The 20,954-nt window shown below is 49.1% G+C and overlaps 1 protein-coding gene and 1 long non-coding RNA gene across 11 annotated transcripts in view; both read left to right on the forward strand.

Annotated features, from left to right (window-relative positions):
• URGCP (upregulator of cell proliferation) overlaps nt 1-20,947 on the forward strand; it is a 58,576-nt gene extending 37,629 nt beyond the window's left edge. For 3 of the 10 annotated variants that reach the window (XM_086697221.1, XM_086697213.1, XM_086697217.1), the window contains 5 exons: nt 6,156-6,182; nt 6,492-6,562; nt 15,722-15,754; nt 15,978-16,016; nt 17,786-20,947. In XM_086697221.1, the coding sequence (XP_086553347.1) occupies nt 15,739-15,754; nt 15,978-16,016; nt 17,786-20,379 (2,649 nt within the window). In that variant the 5' untranslated portion in view covers nt 6,156-6,182; nt 6,492-6,562; nt 15,722-15,738 and the 3' untranslated portion in view covers nt 20,380-20,947. Of the gene's footprint in view, nt 1-522; nt 6,183-6,491; nt 6,563-15,721; nt 15,755-15,977; nt 16,017-17,785 lie in introns of those variants that run through there. The other 7 variants (XM_086697219.1, XM_086697220.1, XM_086697214.1 and 4 more) reach the window with 5 other exon arrangements.
• On the forward strand, nt 11,413-14,849 carry LOC147583398 (uncharacterized). Its single transcript, XR_015248182.1, has 2 exons — nt 11,413-12,684; nt 12,930-14,849. It is a non-coding gene; the product is annotated as an uncharacterized LOC147583398 (long non-coding RNA).
• Nucleotides 20,948-20,954: the final 7 nt, after the last annotated feature.

Below are 20,954 nucleotides of genomic sequence, written 5' to 3' on the forward strand. Positions count from 1 at the left end.
TGCTGTCACAAGGGCCACAATGAAGAGAGAAGCGTATTCCGCCACCATTCCGGACACCAGGAGTCTGGGATGAGGGTGTGGGCCCGGTTGGTGCCTCCCTGTTCCCTGGCTTTTGGTGGCTGCTGGTGATCTGTGGATTGTAGACACAGCACTGGGTCTCTGCCTCCCCTGCCCACGTTTTGCTCGCTGTGGACCAACCACACATTCCTAATAAGAGGACCCACCCTACCCAGTATGATCTGGTCTTAATTTAACTAATTATATCTGCAAAGACCCTATTTCTTTTTTTTTTTTTTTTTAATTTTTTTTTTTTTAACGTTTATTTATTTTTGGGACAGAGAGAGACAGAGCATGAACGGGGGAGGGTCAGAGAGAGGGAGACACAGAATCCGAAACAGGCTCCAGGCTCTGAGCTGTCAGCCCAGAGCCCGACGCGGGGCTCGAACTCGCGGACCGTGAGATCGTGACCTGAGCCGAAGTCGGTCGCCCAACCGACTGAGCCACCCAGGCGCCCCATCAAAGACCCTATTTCTAAATAATACCACATTCAGTACTGGGGTTAGGGCTTGAACATACCTTTTTGGGGGACACATTTCTTTTTTTATTAAACAAATTTTTTTAACGTTTATTTATTATTGAGAGACAGACACAGAGCATGAGCAGGGGAGGGGCAGAGAGAGAGGGAGACATAGAATCCAAAGCAGGCTCCAGGCTCCAAGCTGTCAGCACAGAGCCCGACATGGGGCTTGAACTCACCAACCATGAGATCATGGCCTGAGCCGAAGCCGGTCGCTTAACCAACTGAGCCACCCAGGTGCCCCTTGGGGGGGGACACATTTCAACCCTAAACACACACCAGGTTGGTTTATAAAGGTTTATTACTAATTTAGTGAGGCTTCCTAGGCAGAACAACTGGCTTCAAAGTTTATTTTGTTTTGGGGGTGGTAATGGGAGGAGGGCCCCCCACCCCTCCTCCAGGGCAGAGGAAGAAGTCCCTAGGCTTACTTGTCAGCTGGCCCAGGTGTGGGGCAGGAGGGCGACTGGTGGGTCTTACAAGTTGTCAGCATAAAACAGCAAAAATTGAGCAGATTCTTTATTATCCAAAGCAATTGATAGTAGGCTGCTGGCTGCATTACAGTAAGCAAATGCACCTGTATTTCTCTCATATCCTGCTTGGGATGGTTTTCTGTGCCATCTTGCTTTATTGTCACCACCTGGTGAAGGAGTGGGGTTTGTTGCTAGGAATTAGCCCTGCTCACCAGGTTTGGACCATTTATTCTGGGCATTGAAGACCGCTGCCCGAGAAGTGTGCAGCTCTGACGGGGTGCACTGGCCTCCGTTGTCAGAGGTGGGTCAGCGTGCATGAACACCCTGGTCTCCAGAATCAGACTCTCCAGATGTAGAAAACCTCTGCAGGTAAATCTTCTGGGCAGTTGGAAAAAGAAGAAGGACAAGGAAAGTATGGCGTGCCCCATCACCTAGGAGACACGGCCAGGGAGTTGTCAGGGCCCTCATTTTTCCTGCTGGACTCAAAGGAAGCCGTCGAAGGGTGCAGACCACAGTGTCTGCTCACTGACTTAGCAAGGAAGTACCGCTAGATGCACTGGGCCCTCAGGGCGGCGGTCAGATCACCCCTTGTCCCTGTGGGGAGATGCCCCAGGTCTGGTCAGCATGGAGGCCAGGAGCCCACGCCCACCATGGGCCTCTGCACAGGACCTGAGCTGGCTTCCATGTTTGGCTTTGCACTCTGGCCTGTAATGGGGAGGTGACCCCAGCCTCACAGAATGTCGTCCTCTGGAAGCCGGAGCTAGAATGAGCTTGTAGCAATGGAATCATACTAACGGTGGGGAGGGGATTGGTTCATCTGTTGAGTAATTTTCAAAAGAGCAAAGGCATTTTCTTGGTACTCTTCCATATTTTATATTCCCCCTATTTTGGGAAGCAGAAAAAGATAGTGATGATGTTAGTAATTTCCCACACCTGCTCTGCAGAAAGCCTCCTGGGCTGCATGTGCCTGAGGCCGGGCCGGGTACTCAGGGTTTTTGTAATTATTAGTTGTAGTTTTAAATTACCTAAAATCTACCTGAGTCTTAAAAGTGATGAGCCCCGAGGGAGCCAGAGGACTGAGGTTTGGGTCCAGCCGTGTTTGCTGGTGTGGGGGCGGTGGGCAGGCCTCTGTGCTGTTTCCACCTCGCAGGACGTTTTGGGTATGGCGTTGCTGTGCTTATGGTGCCGGAAGCAACAGACTTGTGTCGCATGGTCCTGGAGGCTGGGTGCCCTGACTGCAGTGTGGTCATGGTTGGTTTCTCCTGAGGCCTCTCTCCCTGGCTTGTGGACAGCCACCTTCTCGCCGTGGCCTCATGTGGCCTTTTCTGTGAAGCTGCAGACAGAGAGCCAGCTCTCCACAAGCCCCAGGCTTAGGACCTCGTTTAACTGCAATTGCCACCAAAACAGAATTCTTGATCTAATTGTAATGTTGCGGGGGGTGGGGGGGGGGTTCTGTCCACACCAGCAAACAATTCTGAGACACCTGCAGGGTGTCTGAAATTAAGCTCATCGCTGACTCTGTCTGCCTGGAGACAGCGAGCGTCTCCCACAGGTTCAGGGTCTTGTCATGCAAGACCACCCCTCCCTCCAACCCCCACCCCCAGCCCCACTTCCACGCTGCAGGCCCGGGCCGCTGCCGTGCTTGTGACATGGGCTACAGCTTGGGGCTCCCATGAACACCTCCTGCCTAGGATGCCAGCAGTGAGAATCCAGGCTGCCTCCTATGCTTCTGGCTGACTAGGGGTGAGTCCGGTTCCCATGACCCTTCTTTGGGGTCAGTTAATTGCTGCAGTGACTCACAGAACTCAGGGAAAGTGTTACTTACTAGATTACCCATTTGTTACAAAAGGAGTGATTCGGGAATAGCCAGAAGAGGATCTGCACAGCCAGGTGTGTGGGGAGGGGCACGGAGTCTCCCTGCCCTCTCAGATCTCGTGCTCACCAACCTGGAGGCCCTCACAACCCCATCCTGTCGGGGTTTTCTGGAGGCTTCATTACACAGGCATGAGTGATGAACTCATTGACCACTGGTGATTGATCCAACCTCCAGCCCCTCCTGTCCATGAACTTAAAGTTGCAGTCCTGTAACCACGTGGTTAGGTCCCCAGGCCACCTGCCCCCATCCTCAGGTGCTTTCCCAAACTCACTCGTTAACATTATAAGAGGCACCTTTACACCTCACAAAGAAAATCCCAAGGGTTTTTAGGAGCTGTGTGCCAGGAATGGAGACGAACCAAATAAATTCTTTTAAATCACAGTATCACACTCTGCACAGACCTCGTCTCCAAATGTAGTCGCACGGGGGTGACAGCTTCAGCAAAGGACTTTGAACACAATTGAGACTGTGAAAGCGTTGAAAGTAGATCGAAAGGTAAAAAGTGCCAGGCGGAGCCAAGCTTCTGATCCCCTGCCAGGCTGGGCCCTGTGTTCCGTTCACAATACAGATGTGCAGTTTGTGGACAGGAATACAGGACAGAATCCCTGTGATAATATCACTTTTGTTGCCTGCTTTCTTGTGTTGGAAGGAAAGGGTTGAGGTCCAGCTCTTGTCCCAGGAGCCCGTGTGTGGGTGGGAGGAGCCCCCGAGTGTAAACACCTGTCCTTTGGTCCTCCCCTCTCCCAGCCTGGACCTCAGGCGCGTGTGTGCGGCCAGGCCATGCTTGCTTCTACTCTGGGAGCCAGTTTATACCCGTCCTGTTGTCTATTTTTAAGGTTACTTTTTTTCTTACTACAAAAGCAATGAAAACTCTCATTTTTTTATCAGCATCGGGGGCGGAGCTTAGCAGTCTGTGCTGTACAGTTGTGTTTCCAGGACTCTCCTCACAGCAGGCAGAGGATGAGACGCCCAGAGACCCGGCGTGGAGTCTCCTTCCGGACTGCGGGTGTGACTTGTTTGCTGGGGAATTAGTGGGGGCTGGATGGTCTGAGGGTCCCTTACATGGAGTTGAGTGTCCCCATGCTCCTGGAAGACACAGCAGTCTGGTCTCTCTGGGGCACCTGCACATCTTATTCTGGCCCAGACCCCTCTCATTGCATCATTTTTAAGTTCTTTTGGTTTTATTAATACATGCTTCTTTCACTTAAAGAATGTAAATAGAACAAAATAAACTTTGACATTTTTTATTAAAATAACTTGTACCTAGAGATAAATGATAAAAGTGAAAGGCCCTTTATCCAGAGTTTGCTGTTTTTAATATTTTAGCTCACTTACCATTTTCATTTCTCATGCTCTGGCTCTCGCTGCATGTGTGTTTATGTACACACATGAGTACACTCATGCGTAATCTTTCTTACGCACTAGAGAGTCAGCTACATGCAACATCCTGTTTTCTCACCAGATCCTTCGGGGTTTCCTGAGAGCAGAGATACTCTCTTACAGCTGTGGTTCAGTCATCAACATCCATGCTTTCAACACGCATAGTGCCCACATTTCAATTCTGTCAGTTGACCCCAAAGTCTCTCCCTCCGGTTCAGGATCTAGTGTGGGGTCAGGTCCTGCATTTTGTTTTCACATCTCTCCAGCACCCTGAATCTGGAACGTTTCCTCCACCTTTGTTTTGTCCTTTGTGACTTTGGGATAACATAGTCCTCCCCTCCAGGTGACTTTCTGTTTTGGATTTGCCCCCACAATTAGACCAGGACTTTTCATTCTTAGCCGGAACACTGCCTGGTGACGTGTTCTTTCTCAGGGTGCGATGGCTGGGGCACACAGTGGCCATCTGTCATGTTGTCACTGATTTGATCACCCAGTCAGGTATTGCCCAAGTGTGCATCGTTGTAATTACTAGGTTTTTTTTTTTCTCCCTGACCCCTAAGAAGCAGTCTGTGGGGAGACATTTTGAGAGAAACAGAGAGAGAGAGAGCACGCACACGAGAGAGAAATAGCACATGTGCACTCGAGGGAGGGGCAGAGAGCAAGGGAGAGAGAGAATCCCAAGCAGGCTCTGAGCTGTCAGCCCAGAGCCCAAAATGGGTCTCAAACTCACAAACCCTGAGATCATGACCTGAGCCGAAGTGGGACACTCACTGACTCAGCCCCCCAGGTGCCCCTGGCCTGAACCAGTCTTCATTGAGATTGAGATGGTCGCAGAATGATACTACTCCAGCTGCAGCACTTGACTCATCGGATAGTTGTGAGCAAGAGCCCTCCTCCCTCCCCCAGTTTGTTTATATATACCTACACGGACTCACTCAGTCCTGCTTTTCAATGGTTTTTCATTAGTTACTGTATTTATTATGCTCACACTCAGATTGTCCCAGACTTGGCCGTAGGAGCCTCTTCAAGATGGCACCTATGTTCTGTGACCTACCCTAGCATTTTTTTGAGCACTTCCTTGTTTTCTGAAGATGCTCAGACTTCTCTTGTTCTTTCCCGGCCATCCCTCCAAGGAGACCTGTTGTCTCTTAGTGTGGAATGGCACAGAAGGGGGTTGGTGCGCTCACTGTCTCCGTAGAGTATCTTTGGCCCTTTTGGTGGATGGAGCTAGGAGAGAGAATGCGTATAGATGCAAACGCGTACCCACACGCTCGCGTGTAGAAATCGTGCCGTCGCGCTGGCCTCACTGGTTCCTGTGCGCCCCTGGGAGTTCTTGTTCTAGCTTCTTCTTTCCATATTTGTGTGTCCCTTCTTCACCAGTGGAACCCCTGGCTCCTGACAAAATCGGCACATTTACTCAATTTTATAATATATTTAAAATAGTTCATTCTTAAACGGACTGCACTTACCAAACCTATTTAAAAGAATTCAGGACCAGCCCTGTCTGCCCACACTGTTACTCTTGATGAATATCCTTCTAGATCTCCTTATGTACACCTGTAGGGAAATACACAAATACAATTTTATTGAGACGTCATACTACACATATTGTTCTGTAACTTGACTTTTCCTCCTGCTAATGAATATATCATTCACGTCATTCTGTAACATCGTCCAACGTCTCTGTGTCCACAAGGTGTGATCCATACAGTATTTTCTAATGAGTACAGAATAAGACTGTACCATACTTCTCTGTAATCGGACTTTGATTTTAAAAGGCATCCAGTTTTTCACTATTATATGTAAAGCTAACATCAACATCTTTGTAACTAAATCTTAATTATTTCCTTAGGCTAGAAGTGGAATTACTGGTCAAAGGGTATGTATATTTTTCTGTCTTTTTGAATGACGATGTGTGCTCTGGCCTGCGGTTGCAGAGAGGGCTGGTTTTTCTCGACCAGGGCTTCTCTGTGGTGGCTGCACGTTGGAATCACTGAGGGAGCTCTTTGAAACAGTGCTGCCTGGGCCCAGCCCCCAGGTCTGGTTTCCACGAGCTGGGGCGCGGCCAGGATTTGTAGTTTTTAAGTCCCCCCAAGAGGTTCTGACGTGCAGCCAACTTGACAGGTAGAATCAAGTTGTGGTATTACTTCATTATTTTCATTACAGTTTTCCTTTGGAATTGTTTCAGACGCTCAGATTTGGGAGAAGTGGCCCCAGGAATAAAAGCATCTGAGAGACGGACCGCGGTGGCCATTGCAGGTAATGGGGGCCGGCACCCGCTTGGAAGCTGGTTCTGGCGGCATCCTGGGCAGGGGCGCACAGGCCTCAGAAATAAATAAGCCTAAGGCTTTTGTTTTTCCTTTTATGAAACGATTCCATTCAAGGGCCTTTTAACTTCATATATTCAAAGTAGGGTTCAGTTTCCAACAGGTGATTATCCCACAGTTTTCTGGGAACGTATCGTCCAATTCAAGCATGTTGTTCCTGCCACCCTGAATCTTGGCTTTGGGTGACTGTCTACTTTGTGACCTGGGCACTTCTGAGTGTTGTGTTGGGACAACAGGGATAAAGCAGAACTGTCCCAAGCAGACCGATCCGTGGTCTTCCTGGCTGTGGTTCACACGGGCTGGGTCTCTTCCTCAGTGGGTTTGGGGGCTGGGTCTGGGACTGCCTCTCGTGGCTTCAGCTTTGAGGTATGGTGGCCACACATCAGACACCTTTTCTCTTAGAAATCCATGTTGGATCTATTGCTAATTCAGTGCTTCTCGAAATAAATATGTCCTATTGGATATCAGAGTGGTATGCAAAGATAACCCCACAAAAATATGTAAAGAAGTCTGGATTAATCAAATTCTGTTTTATTTTATTCATCCAAACAAATATTTGTTGACCACTTACCGTGTGCGGGCACTGGAGTAGGCACTGTGAATATAGTAAATAGTAGTGAATGCAGTGGCCCACGTCCCATGGAGCTTCTGTTCTAGAAGGTAGGCACTGGGGGAAGTAAAGGCCAGGTCAGGCCTCACAGCAAAGTTGGGATCAAGTAGAAATTGGCCAAAGCCTTACACCTTCTCAAGATCTAGAATGTGCTGTTCGGTACCGTAGCCATTAGGCACACAACGTCTACCTTGGTCACACCAGGTATATTTCAGGTGCTTGTTGGACATGCAGACTTAGAACATTTCCTTGACCACAGGGATTTCTGTCAGAACGAGAGTTGCTCTAGAGAGACTGGGAGGCAGCATGGGGTGATTGGGGGAGGGAATCCCCCCACTGGATGCCTGTTGTGAGCCAGGTGGTTAGTCACTATTGGTCCTTTGTTTCATTGAGGAAACCAATGCTCAGAGACACTCTGCTACCTTCCTACGTCCCATCTTTATTATCTCTCCAATGAATAAGCCTCTAGTAATTATTTTAAGAAATTTTCTTCTTGAGGTATGTGATTTCCTCTTCAGCCTGTTTCATTAATAAGACTTAAAAGCAAACTCTTCAACCTATAGGATTAAGAGGGAAGTTGTATTGAAGTGTGATGTACACCTGAAGAAGTGCCCACATTCCCAGTGTGTAACTGGAGAAATTTTCACAAACATGAACAGACCTATCTTAAGCAGCATCCAGACAAAGAAGACAAACACGTCAGTTTCCCAGTAGTCTCCTCCCACCCTGCCTCTTCCAGGGATACTCACACTCCCGATTTTTAAAAGCATGGATTCGTTTTATATATAATCCTCTTACAGAGTTTATTTACCTCATTTCCATCTGAGGGTGTTAATTACTTCATAGCTCATTCCTTATTTTTTAAATTTATTTTTGTAAAAAATGTTTATTTAAGAGAGAGAAAGAGAAAAGGGGAGGGGCAGAGAGAGAGGGAGAGAGAGAATCCCAAGCAGGCTCCGTCCTGTCAGCACAGAGCCCAATATGGGGCACGAACTCACAAACTGTAAGATCATGACCCGAGCCAAAATCAAGAGTCAGATGCTCAACCGACTGAGTCACCCAGGTGCCCCTTTAGCTCACTCTTTAAAAGAAATTTAAGAAAACTCTTTAAACTCTTCTCATTCTGGGAAGGTGGCAGAATAGGAAACGCCAGGAATCTGTCTCCCAACCTGCGCAGCACTTGTACTGGTGGATCTGGCCACTAACTGCTGTGTAACTCTGGAGTCAGGTGGAGATTTGCCACTTCAGGGGGAGGCTTGGGTAGTAAATCTGTAGTTACTTTGGTAAAAGCTACGTCTCTCAGCACAGTAGCAGCTCCCTGCCTCCCATTCCTAGACAGATGCAGGCTGCTGTGCACACAGTCCTGCAGCAGCTTGCACACGGCTGGCGGGAACCAGCTGGAGTGGGCAGAAAGAACCCTGCCCAAATACCGGGGATCTCCGCTCTGCTGCTTACTGCTTCTGATCACAGAGGTGCAGACACAGGGTGGCCGTTGGTGTTGCTGCCCCTTCCTTATTGTTGCAAGCCCCTCCTCCTCCAGCTGAAGTGACTTCCAGGGGATTTCAAGACCAGCACCCTTCCTCCCATTAATTTTTTGCCCTTTCCCCTTCTGGGAGCCAGACATTAGACACTAGAACATTCAAAAGCAATTGCATATGTGGGGAAATTAGATAGTGGGTGGGCATTCCCAAAGAAGATTTCAGAAAACACCTCAGAGGGCCTAAATTTCACACCTCAGTTTGCTCCTGAGCACAGAGCTCACCTACACAACCCAACAAATAATAACAAAGAGCAGCAAACCCTGGGGAAGGTGGGGGTATCTGATTTCCAGAGTTACCACATTATTAGATTCAAATGTCCAGTGTTCAATAAAGCAATCACAAGGCACACAAATAAACAGGGAAATATGACCCATTCAAAGAAAAACAAATTGAACAAAAGCGGGCACTGAAAAGATTGAGGGCAGATGTATTAGGCGAAGACTTTAAGACAATGATCCTAAAGATGCTCAGAAATCTGAAGGAAAATGTGGAGAAAGTCAAGAACATGATATGTGAACTAAACAGTAATATCAATAAAGAGCTAGAATAAGAAACCAAAGGAAATTCTGGAGCTGAAAAGAACAGTAACCAGAATGAAAACTTCACTTGTGGAATTCAGAGGCAGATGGAAGCAGATGGAAGAAAGAATCCGTGAACTTAAAGATAGGACAATGGAACTTATGGAAGCTGAGGACCAGAGACAGAAAGATTGAAGAAAAGCATACAGAACCTAAGATGTCCATAGGACACCATCAGTAGGTACTCATTGTGGGCCTCCCAGAAGGAGGGGGGAGAGAGAGAGAGGGGCAGAGAGAATATTTGAAGAAATAATGGCTGAGAACTTCCTAAAAAGACATGCATATAAAATCCAAGAAACTCAACAAAGTCCAGGTAAGATGAATTTTAAGAGACCCACACCAAGACACGTTACAATTAAACTTCAACAAGAGAAGGAGTGAGTCTTGAAGGCAGCAACAGAGAGGCAGATCATCACATACACAGGATCCTCCAAGATCATCTCTAGATTCCTCATCAGAAACTTTGGAAACCAGAAGACAGTGGGAATATATATTTAAAGTGCTAAAAAAATAAAAATAAAGTGCTAAGCAAACAAAAAAACCTATGAGCTAAGAATCCTATACCCAGAAAATCTGTCCTTCAAAAGTGAAGGAGAGGGATGCCTGGGTGGCTCATTCAGTTAAGCTTCTAACTCTTGATCTCAGCTCAGGTCTTAATCTCAAGGTCATAAGTTCAAGCCCCATATGGGGCTCCGTGCTGGGCATGAAGCCTACTTTTTAAAAAAGTGAAGGAGAAACAAATATTCCCAGGTAAAGAGAAGCTGAGGGAGTTGGTGACCTTACACCTGCCCTAGAGGAAATGCACCAGGGAATTTTACAGGTGAAAAGAAAGGACACTAAACAGTGACTGTATTACTGATATATTGAGATGTAAAGATCTAAATAAAGGTAAATGGGCAATTATAATAGCTAATGTAACAATTCTAACAATGGTTTGTAGCTTACTTCTTGTTTTCTATATAAGACTAATACATTTTAAAGAAAAAAATGTAATAGTAATATTACTGTAACTTTGGTTTTTAACTCCAAATCTTATTTCCTGCATAACTTATGAGACTAATGCATTTGAAAGAATTAGTAGTTTATGTTCTGGGACACTCAGTGTATAAAGATGTGCTTTTGTCATATCAACAACCAAAAGAGGTGGGGGTAGAATGTAAAGGGGCAAAGTTTTTGGACGTATATAGGTCATATAGAAAACAAAGAGCAAAATGACAGAAGTAAGTGCCTCCTTGTCAGTGGTTACTTTAAGTATAAAGGCATTAAACTCTTCAATGAAAAGACAGAGATTGGCCCAACTATATGCTGTCTACAGGAGACTCACTTGAGATCCAAAGGTAAAAAGAAGTTGAAAGTGACAGGATGAAGAAAGATATTCCATGCAGATAATAACCAGTGGATAGTAGGAGTGGCTATACTAATATCAGACAAAATAGATTCCACATAAAAAAGGTTGCAAGAGACAAACAAGGGCATTGTATGTTAATAGAAGACTCAATACAGCAAGAAGATACAATAATTATAAACATGTACACACCTAATGACAGCCCATCAAAATATTTGAAACAAGAGCTGATAGAATAGAAAGGAGAAATAGCTCTACACTATGAGCTGGGAACATTAATACCCCACTCATAATAATAGATAGAACAACCAGACAGAAGACAAGAAAAGAAATAGAGGATTTAAAGAGCACAGTAAACTTTCCACATCTAACAAACATAGAGAACACTTAACCCAGCAACATGACACACACGTTCTTCTAAAGTGTACATCCACAAGTCAAGTCTACAGAGATTTTACAAGATAGATATTGTAAAGTGAGCACGATGGGATGTAGTTATAAATCAATAAAACCTAAAACTGAATAATTGTAAAAATTGTGGACACTAAACACACTTTCAACCAGGGTTTCAAGGTAGAAATCTCAAGAAAGTTAGAAAATACTTAGAGACAAATGAAAGCAAAAACACAAAACACCCAAACATGTAGGATGCAGCAAAAACAGTGTTAAGAGGGAAAATTTAGAGCTATAAGAACTTACATTAAAAATAAGAAACGTGTGGGGCTCCTGGGTGGCTCAGTCGGTTAAGTGTCCAACTCTTGGTTTCAGCTCAGGTCTTGATCTCATGGCTCATGAGTTTGAGCCTTGTGTCGAGCTCTGTGCTGACAGTGCAGAGTGTGCTTGGGATTCTGTCTCCCTCTGTCTGCCCCTCCGCCACTCACTCTGTCTCTGTCTCTCTCAAAATAAATAAACTTAAAAAAAAAAACATCTGGGGCACCTGGGTGGTTCAGTCAGTTAAGTGTCTGACTTTGGCTCAGGTCATGATCTCTTGGTTCGAGGGTTTGAGCCCTGTGTCGGGCTCTGTGCTAACAGCTTGGAGCCTGTAGCCTGCTTCGGATTCTGTGTCTTCCTCTCTCTCTGCCCCTCCCCAACTCATGCACACTTGCTCGCTCAAAAAAATAAACATTAAAAAAATTTAAAGAAATAAACATCTCAAATCAACAACATAATTTTACAACTTAAGGAACCAGAAAAAGAAGAACAAGTGAAACCCGCAGCTAGCAGGAGGAAGAAAATACTAAAGATTGGAGCAGGGATTAGTAAAACAGAGATTAGAAAAATGGTGCAGAAAATCAATGAAACCAGAAATGAATTCTTGGATAAGAGCAACAACACTGACAAACTTTTAGCTACATTGACTAAGAAAAAAGGAGAAAATACTCCTATCACTAAAATCAGAAATGGACGTGGGAGTGTGAATGGTGTGGCTGCTGGGGAAAACTGGGTGGAGCTTCCGCAAAAAATTAAATATAGAAATGCCATATGGCCTAGCAGTTCCATTTCTGGGCGGGGCCCAAAGAATTGAAAGCAAGGTCTGCAGGAGATCTTTATGCACCTATATCAATAGCGTCATCACGACAGCTAAAACATGAAGGTGACCCAAGTGTCCATCACCTCCTGGAGAGATTTCCCAAATGTGGTCCATCTGCACAATGGAATGTGATTCAGCCTTAAAAAGGAAGAAAATCCCACCATATGATTTAGCATGGATGGACCATGAAGACATCATGCCAAATGAAATAAGCCAGTCACAAAAAGACAAACGCTGTGTGATTCTGTGTATGTGAGGCACTCAGAGTCGCAGAGACCAGAACCGGTTTACAGGGACTGGGTTGGGGAGAATGGGAGTTACTGTCTAGTAGGATTAGGACTCCGTATTCACAATGCGGGTGGTAGATGGCTGCACAACAGTGAATGAACTGATTCAACACCACTCGGCTGTACACCCACAAATGTGCAAGGTAGTAAATTTTCTGTTATGTGTATTTTTTTAATGTTTATTTTATTTTTTTTTTTAATTTTTTTTCAACGTTTTTTATTTATTTTTGGGACAGAGAGAGACAGAGCATGAACGGGGAAGGGGCAGAGAGAGAGGGAGACACAGAATGGGAAGCAGGCTCCAGGCTCTGAGCCATCAGCCCAGAGCCCGACGTGGGGCTCGAACTCACGGACCGCAAGATCGTGACCTGGCTGAAGTCGGACGCTTAACCGACTGCGCCACCCAGGCGCCCCTTTTTAATGTTTATTTTTGAGAGAGAGCAAGAATGAGTGAGGTAGGGGCAGAGAGACAGGAAGACACACAATCCAAAGCAGTCTCCAGCTCTGAGCTGTCAGCACAGAGCCCAATGCAGGGCTCAAACCCAAGAACTGTGAGATCACAACCTGAGCCAAAATCAGATTCAGATGCTTAACCAACTGAGCCACCTAGGTGCCCCTGTTATGTGTATTTTTTTTAAAAATGTTTTTAAAATTATTTTTGAAAAGGAGAGCATGAGCTAGGGAGGGGCAGAGAGAGGGGAACAGAGGATCTGAAGCAGGCCCTGTGCTGACAGCAGAGAGACGGATGTGGGGCTTGAACTCATGAACCATGAGATTATGGCCTGAGCTGAAGTCTGACGCTCAACCGGATGAGTCACCCAGGTGCCCCATGTTATATATATTTAAACACAATAAGAAAGGAGAAATTATTTTGAGAGCAGGGGAGGGGCAGAGAGGGAGAGGGAGAATCCCACGCAGGCTCCACACTGTCAGTGCAGAGCGCCATGTGGGGCTCGAACTTGAACCATGTGATCATGACCTGAGCCAAAGTCAAGAGTCAAACTTTTTTTTTTTTTTTTTACATTTATTTGTTTTTGGTAGACAGAGACAGAGCACAAGTGGGGGAGGGGCAGAGAGAGAGGGAAACACAGAATCTGAAGCAGGGTCCAGGCTCCAAGCTGTCAGCACAGAGCTTGACATGGGGCTCGAACTCACAAACTGCGAGATCATGACCTGAGCTGAAGTTGGACGCTTAACCAACTGAGCCACCCAGGTACCCGAAGAGTCGGACGTTTAACTAACTGAGGCACCCAGGTACCCCATCCTTTGAATGGGGTTTTTTCTTTTTTGTTTGAATTTGCGAGAGTCGTTTATGTATCCTAGAAACTGGACCCGAATCGCATATGATTTGCACGTGTTTTCCCCTATTCTGTAGGTTGTCTTTCCACTTTGTTCACAGTGCTCTTTGATGCACATGAAATTTTTATCTTCATGCAGTCCTGTCTGTTTTTTTTTTTTTTTTTCTGTTGTTGCCTGTGCTTTGGGCATGACAGCTAAGGATCCATTGGCAGATCCAAGGTTACAAAGATTTACTCCTTTTCACTCTTATATTTAGGTCTTATAGAGTTCATCTTTGTACAGGGTGTGAGGTGGGAGTTCAACTTCATTCTCCTTCATATACACTAATAGCCCCAAGGTGTGAAGCGGTGTCTTCAATGTCCACGGAATGTCCAGTAGCAAGCACTCCAAAACACGGTGAAAGCTCTGTGGAGTGAGTACTGGATGCCATAATAACTGGGGAAAAGTAATTCAGTTTCGTGGGTGAGAGTCGTTCTAATCCCCCCACTGACCTATCATTTCAGTGGGAGCACCCGGCCAGCACTCTGTCCCTGTCAGCCTGGCACCCCCGGGGGTCGGAGCCTGGGCCTGTCCAGCAGGAACTATAGTGAAGAGCTTGGCCCCCCCAGGAGCAAGCCCTTGCTGGCCCCCACGTCTGCTGCTGACTGGTGCCTATCTGGGCTCCCAGCGATCTTGGCCTACGGACGTCTAGGGTCCCCTGCCCCACGGTGGTTCCTGCAGTTTGATAGGCTGACCCTTTGGCCACTTTGTGCCTCCTTGACGTCACCCACCTGTAATCTGCCCTGTGCGCATCAGAGCTGTGTCCCATCCCTACCAAAAGGAGGCCCTGGCTTCTGTGAGTCTGAGGTTTACCCTGTGATTCCTGCTCACAACTGCTCTCAGAGCTACCTGGAGCCAGGCCCGGGCTCCTCTCTGTCCCATCATCTCCTATAACTCATATTTTCTCAGAGGGCATTTTGGATTCCTTGGAAAAAATCCTTCTGATGTTTTTTCTCCACTTTGAATAAACTGATCTTTTGATGGCTCAACACAGTGGTTTGATGTGTGTGACTCATCTGTCCTCCATGCTCTTGTGATTTCTCCAACCACTTTCCTGTTTCTCTTCCCTGCTCTTCACATCTGTTTCCAGAAATGCCATCAAAGAAGACTGAAAGGTCATGTTTATCTGCCTCCTGATATGGAAATCATGAGAGGAGTTAATCTGAAAATATCAGAATCTTTTCTTGATTCATAATCTTTAAAAAATATAATTTTAATTTTGGATTAGATGGTACTTTTACTTGGATCAAAAGCCGGAACAATAAAAAAGTACACACTGAAGTCTTGCTCCCACTGTCCCATGTTTGCAGTCAGGGCTGTAGGGTTTTGAAGTCTTTGTACATCTGAATGGCACTAACTTAAATACACCCTGTAGTAAAGTGTTAGTGTCAATGGACATACCCTGATGCTAGAGTTTGGACAGATAACTGTGGACGTAGAAGTCATGGCCCTTCCCCAGGAGAGATGCCTCATTTCCAGGGATTTCAAAAGCTCTATGATAGAATAAAAATGATGTCTGTAGGAGGTCATCTTGAAATTGAACCAAGGAATTTGCATTGACTTATGTTTTAAATAGTTTCTAACATCAAAGATTAATCTATAAGTTTCATGAACTTATTTATATTTTATTTTTGGAAACTTGAAGTAAATTCTTCAAGATACATGTTCTAGAGCAAATCAGTGTTTCATATGTAGCTGTTACTACTTTGTGTCATATTTGGGGCTGGAAAAAATGTACACAGGAAAAGCTGAAGTTAAAAGCACTAATAATAAACAGGAGCCCCCACATTCTCACTGAGACTTTTTGGTAGAAAGGTCCTAACTTGCTGATGAAAGTCCTCATGTGTGTGTTTTCTTCCAGATCTGGAATGGAGAGAAATGGAAGCAGATGACTGTGAGTCTCATGTGGGAGGAGACAGCAGGGTTTGGGGTGGACCAGTCTGGGGAAAGGGGGCGGGTGAGTAGACTGAGAACTCACCGGGATTTTACATTGTGAACACTGGGGAGAACTTGCTGTCTTAGTGAGAAGAAGGAAGGTTCTGGGTTTAGCCTAAATTAATTTGTGTCAGTCTAAGGTGCTGATTTGATTGACACCTCATTTTCCTTTGCTTTTTTAGACGGTACAAATGAGGCTCAGGACAGTGACTTCCCAACAGGTACGTGTTTTCTCTGCTCTCACCCCTGTCCTGTCAAGGGAGGACAGCTCCTGTGTCAGAGTCTCTGCTAGCCCCTTAGTCCTCAGTGCCACCACTAACCGGGACAGTGATGGACACTAGCGTCTTGGCAGGGGAAGCTGCAAGTGCAGGAATCTTACTTGTGACGAGTCCCCACAGTGGTTCTAAATTTTTTTTTAATGTTTATTTATTTTTGAGACAGAGTCAGAGCGTGAGCAGGGGAGGGGCAGAGAGAGAGGGAGACACAGAATCCGAAGCAGGATCTAGGCTCCGAGCTGTCAGCACAGAGCCTGATGCGGGGCTCGAACCCATGAACCGCAAGATCATGACCCGAGCCGAAGTCAGACCCTCAACTGACTGACCCCCTCCCCCCAGGCACCCCCTGCTCCAACAGTGGTTCTAAAGTGCAGTGGGATCCGGGGGGACCCTCTGGGTGTTCCAGTGGTTTCTGTGACACTCCCACCAAGGGCCACACACTAGGCATGGATACCTGTGAGGTTTCTTGTTCTGGCTTTTCCCCATTGCCCATCACCACCATGCTACTTAAAAGACAAAAACCGTTGTTCCATGTCTGGGTAAGAAAAACCACGTCCCTGGTTTCATTCAGGCAAAACTCAAGAGACCTGAGCAGCACCTTTTCTATTCCTGTGTGACCCCATGCATCTCTTTTGTTTCTGCAGCAAGTTCACCAGCCCTGTGTTACTGCAGCCACACTGCACCCCCACCCCCTCCCAACGCAGGGCAGGTTCTGAAGAGAGGCGGCCCCTGCAGGGGAGGAGACACCTGTGTCCCAGGGCTGAGTCCTGCTGGTCACCCAGGAGGGCCCCGGACCAGGGCTGTGCCTCCTCTCAGGGTTTATATGAACATGTGGGTAACTTCATAGGCTTTCTCTTTTGAGAAAGGAGTGGAAAAAAGCCTGCAGCTCAGTAGGATTTGCATTTTTTAATTGTTCGTTTATTGGACCATGACAGCATACTAATCCTATGCAGTATGGAAATTGGCCAGATGCCACACCCAAGAACAGGGGCAGTGGGTGAAACCTTTCGAGGAGTTACTGTGCTGAGTGTAGTGCTTGCTAAGAGTTCGTACTGTGTTGGGTGGTATTTGGGGATCTGGACAAGTAAGTGCAGACTTCTGGTAATCTCTACCAAATATTTTACCCCCGTAACATTAAAACCACATTATTGGCTTCAGAGTCACAAAACTGGTTGCTAGCTATGATTTCTGTGACTCTCTATCTAGTGATAGCTTCCTTTTCCCTTTAAAAATCCTCCAAGTTGTTTGTAAAAAGAAAAGAATGTAACCTGGAAAATCCGAGTGACTCAGTGATTGTGTCGCTTGTGGGAAATTCCTGGTGACAGTGTGCAGGGACCCCGCTTCTGGCCCAGAATGTGGGGAAAGTCCACGGGGTCACTTGGCAGGGGTGGGGGTGTGGTCAGAGAAGGGGTCCTGCGTCCCATGTGTGGGTGCATGGCTGTGCACTCTACATGGTTAAATTGGGGCCCCAGTGTGGCTGGGTCTTATGGGTTTCAGGAGAAACCAGACGTGTAGACTGGACTCTCCCAGTTCTTAAACGTGGCCCCTTGGTGTCTTCTCTCTAATGTCCAACGTGTCTGGTGGTGTTTGGGTCTGGGGGTGGTGTGAGTTTGATCTCAGGCAGGCCTTGGGAGGCCGTCCCCCATCCCACCTGTAACCGGGGCCCCTGATGCGTGGGGTGAGCCCTGACGTCTTCTCCCCCCACCCCCCCACAGCGGAGAGGAGCAGGCTGCAGGAGATGCTGTCGCTGCTGGGGCTGGAGACCTACCAGGCCCAGAAGCTCAGCCTCCAGGACGCCCTGCAGATCAGCAGCGACAGCATGAGAAACTGGGCCCCTCAGGCCCCCAAAGACCTGCCCTGGAATTTCCTCAGGAAGCTGCAGGCCCTCAACGCTGAGGCCAGGAACACCACCATGGTGCTGGATGTGCCCCTGGACGCCAGGCCCATGGAGAAGGAGAGCCAGATGGAAGAGGAGATCATCTACTGGGACGCGGCTGACGACATCTCCGCGGACATCTATTCCTTCTCAGAGCTGCCGACGCCCGACACGCCTGTGAACCCCTTGGACCTTCTCTGTGCCCTTCTGCTCTCCTCAGATGGTTTCCTGCAGCAGGAAATTGTGCTGAAAATGTCCCTGTGCCAGTTTGCACTCCCTCTCGTCTTGCCTGACTCGGAGAACCACTACCACACGTTTCTGCTGTGGGCCCTGAGGGCCGTGGTGCGGACGTGGTGGGCGCAGCCCCCGCGGGGCGTGGGCGGCCTCCGAGAGGATAGCGCGGTGCTGTCCCGGGCTCCCACCTTCGCCTTCGTGCGCATGGAGGTCAGCAGCAACTCCAAGTCACAGCTTCTCAACGCTGTGCTCAGCCCCAGCCACCGGCCACGGGACTGCTTCTGGCATCGCGACCTGAGTGTGGGCACCAACCCCCGGGAGATCGCAGATGGGCTGGTGGAAGTCTCCTGGTTCCTCCCCAGCGGCAGGGAGGACCTGGATGTGTTCCCAGAGCCCGTGGCCTTTCTGAACCTGCGGGGCGACATCGGGTCTCACTGGCTGCAGTTCAAGCTCTTGACCGAGATCTCGTCCGCCGTGTTCATCCTGACCGACAACATCAGCAGGAAGGACTACAAGCTGCTCTACTCCCTGAGGGGCTCGGCCACCAAGTACTATTTCATTCTGAGCCCCTACCGTGGGAAGCGGAACACAAACCTCAGGTTCCTGAACAAGCTCATCCCGGTGCTGAAGATGGACCACTCACACGTGCTGGTGAAGGTCAGCAGCACCGACAGCGCAGGCTTCGTGCGCAGGGTCCGCTCCATCGTGGCGCACGTGGCCCGGTCCCCCTGCAGGAGGTTGTCTGTGGAGGAGATGGCGCACGCGGCCCGTAAGCTGGGGCTGAGGGTGGACGAGGACTGTGACGAGTGTCAGCAGGCAAAGCAGCGTATGGAGCGCATCACCAGGAGGATCAAGGACTGTGACGCCTACCGCAGGGACGAGCTGTGGCTGCAGGGGGACCCCTGGCGGAAGGCGGCCCAGGTGGAGAAGGAGCTGTGCCAGGCCCAGAGGGCAGGGGACCCTCCTGACAAGGGCAGGGCGGAGCTGGGGCACCGGCTGCTAGAACTTCGTGCACAGCAGAACCGCCAGGACCCTGCCTGGGGGCTGCAGGAGTTCATCGCAGGCATCAGCAGCGCCTCACTGGCTGAGAAGCAGTACTTCCTGAGGTGGATGGAGTGGGGACTGGCCCGCATGGCCCAGCCAAGGCCGCGGCAGCCTCCCGAGACCATTCTTAGCCTGAGACCCAAGCACTGTGGCATGGTGGACTTCGGGGAGCTGCTCTGGCCTGAGCCCCTGGGTGTAGAGCACTTCCTGCGGGAGATGGGACAGTTTTACGAGGCAGAAAGCTGCCTGGTGGAGGCAGGGAAGCTGCCGGCCGGCCAGAGGCGGTTTGCCCACTTCCCGGGCCTGGCCCTGGAGCTGCTGCTGAAGGGGCTGCCCTTGGAGCTGATCGACGGCAGCACGCTGAGTACCCCCCTGCACTGGGTCACGGGGCTCCTGAAGGAACTGCACGTTCGCCTGGAGAGGAGGTCGCGCCTGGTGGTCCTGTCGGCACTGGGTGCACCGGGCACTGGGAAGTCCACGCTTCTCAACACCATGTTTGGGCTGCGCTTTGCCACGGGGCGGGGGTGTGGCCCTCGAGGGGCCTTCATGCAGCTGGTCACCGTGGCTGAGAACTTCAGCCAGGATCTGGGCTGCGACCACATCCTGGTGATAGACTCCGGGGGCTTGATAGGCGGGGCCCTGACCGCAGCCGGGGAGAGGTTCGAGCTGGAGGCCTCCCTGGCCACTCTGCTTATGGGGCTGAGCAACGTCACTGTGGTGAGCCTGGCCGAGACGAGGGACATACCACCAGCTGTTCTGCACGCGTTTCTGAGGTTGGAGAAAACGGGGCACGTGCCCAACTATCAGTTTGTGTACCAGAACCTCCAGGATGCGTGTGTCCCTGGCCCCAGGCCTCGGGACAGGAGGCCGCTCCTGGATCCCCCTGGAGACGTGAGCAGAGCCGGCGCACAGATGGAGAAGCAGGGCGACGGCATCCGGACGCTGGCCGACCTGGCCTTTTGCGACCCTGAGAAGCAGCATGTTTGGCACATCCCTGGCCTGTGGCATGGGGTGCCTCCCATGGCTGCGGTGAGCTTGGGGTACAGTGAGGCCATTTTTGAGTTAAAGAGGTGTCTGCTGGAAAACATCAGGAACGGCCTGTCCAACCAGAACAAAAACATCCAGCAGCTCATTGAGCTGGTGAGGCGGCTCTGAGTGTTAGGAGGGGGCCTGTTCTGAAGGTGGTGTGCCTGTGGGGGCTGTGCCCGGCACCTGACCCCATGAGAAGGGAGAAGGGCAAGAGCCTGGGGGGAGGGGGCTGGGGTTCCCTAAACAGTGTTGAGAGGGAGGTGACCGCACAGACCTGCTCAGAGATGCTCTCGGGAGCCAAGGGGCCCTGGGGCAGGGCATGCACACACAGCAGGAGTTTGTTCCGTGTGCAGCTCCTTTCCAGGCCCCTGTGCTCTGGCTCCCTTTCCTTCGTCCCTGGGGTGGGGGGTAGTACCCCTGCAGCCCAGCCGGTACGGGGTGGGGGTGAGGAGGGGGGGTTGCTGGATGCCGCCCTGAGGAAGTGGAGGCAGGCCCTTCCTCCGTGACCTGCTGGTCCCGACTGACCCCCATGGAGAGTCCCCCCTGGCTCCCTCCACCTCCTGCAGCCGTGTCTGCCCCGCCCCAGACTGTGAGTTCCTTGGGGATGGGGCTGTGTGTGACCCGACTCTGTACCCCCAGGGCCTGGCACAGGGCCCTGCGCACTGTAGGCGCTTAATAAATGTTTGTTAAAAGAGTGGAGT

This window comes from Puma concolor, chromosome A2 (assembly GCF_028749965.1).
Source record: "Puma concolor isolate L17-30 chromosome A2, mPumCon1.1.hap2, whole genome shotgun sequence".
Classification (NCBI taxonomy): Eukaryota; Metazoa; Chordata; class Mammalia; order Carnivora; family Felidae; genus Puma; species Puma concolor.